The sequence below is a fragment of the Physcomitrium patens genome, chromosome 5 (assembly GCF_059467195.1).
Source record: "Physcomitrium patens ecotype Gransden chromosome 5, ASM5946719v1, whole genome shotgun sequence".
Classification (NCBI taxonomy): domain Eukaryota; kingdom Viridiplantae; phylum Streptophyta; class Bryopsida; order Funariales; family Funariaceae; genus Physcomitrium; species Physcomitrium patens.
Window position 1 is genome coordinate 2,647,202 of NC_143414.1, and position 3,704 is coordinate 2,650,905.

The following is a 3,704-nucleotide window of genomic DNA, read 5'->3' on the forward strand; positions in this document are numbered from 1 at the left end:
TGACAATTCAAGATGTTTCATAGATGCATTTTATAGATTAAAACATACAGTAGTCACGCTCTAGTAGACATGACCAACACGCAGAAATAATTCAGATTCTTTGTGCCCGATGACCTATACATACGCATCCTAGAAGATACGAGTTAAACCTTGTGCTCCTTCGAAATATTCACATACACTTCCCACTACGAGCAAGAACTTGGGAAGTATTAAAGTATGAATCAACCAAGAAAGTCGTAATACTGGTCATATCCTACTTCAAAACATTCATAACCCTTGTAGATACGACCCTTGAGTTCGTGAAACAGCTTCAAGTTATCGACTAATTTGTGAAATACATCGCACCCTTCGCACTGCAACATCACCCACATGCTACAAGTCTCAAAAGGGAAAGTAGAACATGAAAGTTGATAGTGTGCACAAGTAATGAAAATCCTAAGAAGCTACACACTAATTTTAATTGGATCCACAGAACTGAACAGACTTGAATAATTGAACTAAAGCTTTCTGCTAACATTATGATCATAAACCTCACATAAAGTACAAGAAGAGCACCACAACGCATATGTCAGACGAGATACCTAAACCAACACAATCATTAAACGGCATATTCAACTCAGATTCTAGGACAATACGCAGACGAACAGATGTATCCAGTTGAGTAAGTTGGCAACAGAACTTTGATAAATTCATCATACAAAAAACATTAAAAAAAAAAAAAAAAAAAAAAAAAAAAAAAGAGGGGGGGGGGGGGAGAAAGAAAAAAAGAAGAGGTAATAAGATCACCTGTACAAAGACTGTGCCATCAGTGTAGGCATGAGGATTAATAGCTCGAATCGAGCGGTGGCCACATACGTTACATGTGAAAGCCACACGCATGCGTCGCCTGGGCGACTTGCTGAAAATAGGGCCCGGCATTTCATTTGCAGCCTCCTCCATTGGATAAGATGGGCCTTCTAAGCCAGAACCTGTTGTCCAACCAGCTGTTGACCCAGCGGCATTCAAAATGATTCCCATTGCCTCATCCTGTAAATCAAGCTTAGTGTTTCAGCTCATTTCCGTAGCAATAGCAACTGACTCCATCAATTCACTTGAATACTTAAGCAAAAGAACAGGTAATAATCTGTACGTGATTGCTACACGCAAACCTTCCTGTTGCAGAACATGTAAGCTATCAAAGCACTCTTTGCGTTTAAGAGCATTACAGACTGTAATAGCTCCTAATACCATTATTAACCCAGCAAAACCTTGTCAACTTGAGCAGATGCCTCTAGATCTATCGTATAGTCAAGAACACACAAGCCCGAAATAAATTGTTGAGAGCAACCTTAAATTGTTGTTTTCCATGAAATTCTTTTTTAGTAACGACTCGACTGCAATTTTCATGTAGATTCATCTCTGACAATGTTAACATTTAGTCAGCATTCAACTCACCTTCGATAGGGTCTGCAAAGATGTAGACAACGACGACACAACAATAGCACCTGCCTCAGGAGAAATCTCCTCTTTGTCCAGGGAATCAGGAGAGACCTCACTAGCGCCCGCCTCCGTTTCCGAATCTGCCATTCACAGACTCCATCAGTGCCTCCATACTCGTCTGACTGCCGGTGCTTCGTACCAGCATACTATTCTAGCTTCACGCAGTAACTTTGACCACCATTCAAAAATGTTATTCTTCTCAATCGCGTAAATCCGGACCCTAAAATCTTCGTCTCCCGAATCCCACCTCAATTCATTTTTGTCAAATCACTCTAGAAAATCGCGTGAAAACCAAGTTCACCAATCTGTGCTCTTTGACGGTCTGAAAAAGCATCTCAAACAGCTCGAGTACTATACGTAACCCGAGAGCTTTTCTTAGCAAGAAAAATACATTTGATATCATCCTTGCAACGAAATTTCACACAAAAAACAATTGACCATCGAAACACTTCATAAACATAAGCACTAAATTTAATCATAACCACTCAGTGTCTAAATTTCACAGTTTGAAGGGGAACCAAAAATCAAGAAAAAATAAGTAAAAATAAAAAAATCACCAGAGTAAGCAGGCTCCTCAAACGCATCATCAAACCGTTGGGACGCGGCACCGACGATCGGAGACAGCAATTTCATCTTCTCAGACCGCAAAAACCCTAGCCTGTCCCTCAACTTCATCTCCCTGCTGCCATTCACCTTCAACTTCGACCACGAGCAATGTTCATGAGTTGTCCCAAATCCGCATACGCGATTCGAATGCAGCGCACACGAATCCACACCCCAGTATCTCGTCCCGACTTGCAATAACACCGCTCCTGTCGCCATGACTGGTGCGAATTGGTTCGCAAAAGCCCTGACACTGAACCAACGTGCTCCAAATTGTGCTTCCAAACACAGCCGATTGATCCCGCGGTGCTCCCAAAGGGCTGATCCCAAGCTGATTGGGACAACGCGCACTAGCCCCGTGGTTCCACAGATTCGCAGTAACAGAAGCAACTGGGGAGCAGGAGATTTCTATTATCGCCGAAATGGTGGTGCAGGGCCTTCACGCACACGGAAAAGGCTGAATGAATCGACGGGGTTGTCCCGTTGTGCTGACGTAGATATACCCCATTGGATATTGTGAATATATCTGGCGTGGCATCCTCGCCCAGCCAAACGGCGTGAAACAGAATCTCCACGTCAGCTTTATCGTCCCTCCACCGAACGATGGAGTTCGTTCATCCGGCTAGTGTCACTAAAATAAATACATGATATTTGTGATTACAACTCTTGATTGGGTATTAAATGTTCCTGTATGTCAAATGGATGTTTTTATACACCGCATTAAAATTATACTTTCTTTCTTGTAGGGAATTGCTAAATTGACCCACTTTTTTACCAAATCAACTTTTTTACCCTTTTTTATCTCATATTAAATGATAGCAAAGTATTGCACAAGTGGAGACATCTTCACAACGTGATCAATTGCAATTTGAAATTGTGGAAGGCACACTACAAGGATCTTTGCAAAGATGTATAATATGTAAATGTACTAGACATAATTCTTATACTTGCCTTGAATGCCCAATTTTTCAAGTCCTAGCACTACAATAAACTTTCCTACAATTTTTGATTGATTTAGCAATTTCAATTATTAAACCAAGGGGTTGAGTTGATTTAGTAAAATGGATGAGATTGGAGGGGGGTGGGTCAATTTAGTAATTTCTTTTTTCTATTGTTGTCTTGAATTCATATGAGTATGCATGTGCAATTTTTAAATACTATTCTATTTTTAATCTATTAATCTTTTTCTTGCCAAACATATTGAAACTTACTAAATATAAAATTTGACTTTGTTCACATGTATATATATATATATTATTTTGTACATATATTAAAAAAATCTCTTAAATAATATATATTAGACATCTTAGGTATAACACAAAGAGACAAAAGAAGTCTTTTGATTGATAGTGAAGAAGAAAACATGAGAAACTTGGGGGACATGGGAAGCAAGAAACTAAGGAACAAGGGAACATGGGAACAAGAGAACATGCGAAGCAAGAAACTAAGTAACAAGGGAACAGGGGAACAAGGGAACATGGGAGCATGAACAAAAGAGGGAATGGATAGATATGCCAAAGATTACAGTTACTATTTCTATTATTAAGAATACATCACTATTTCTAATATATTTTTAAGCCATTTATGGCATTTAGACCTCTTTAAATGTATGTATGTTTTAT

At 39.4% G+C, this 3,704-nt stretch overlaps 1 protein-coding gene across 1 annotated transcript; it reads right to left on the minus strand.

Annotated features, from left to right (window-relative positions):
* On the minus strand, nt 1-2,495 carry LOC112282931 (uncharacterized). The gene is made up of 4 exons (XM_024521128.3): nt 2,037-2,495; nt 1,435-1,559; nt 787-1,026; nt 1-353 (listed from the first exon to the last, which is right to left on the minus strand). The coding sequence occupies exons 1-4, from the start codon at nt 2,299-2,301 to the stop codon at nt 222-224; spliced, it is 762 nt and encodes a 253-aa protein (XP_024376896.1). The 5' UTR covers nt 2,302-2,495; the 3' UTR covers nt 1-221.
* Nucleotides 2,496-3,704: the final 1,209 nt, after the last annotated feature.

Bases quoted from the DNA above. Each gene is read 5' to 3' on its own strand.
- LOC112282931 (XM_024521128.3), bottom strand. From the start codon at position 2,301: ATGGCGACAGGAGCGGTGTTATTGCAAGTCGGGACGAGATACTGGGGT. The intron at 1,560-2,036 runs GTGATTTTTTTA...TGTGAATGGCAG, and splicing joins TGAGGAGCCTGCTTACTCTG to ATTCGGAAACGGAGGCGGGC. The intron at 354-786 runs GTGATCTTATTA...GTGATGTTGCAG, and splicing joins ATGGCACAGTCTTTGTACAG to TGCGAAGGGTGCGATGTATT.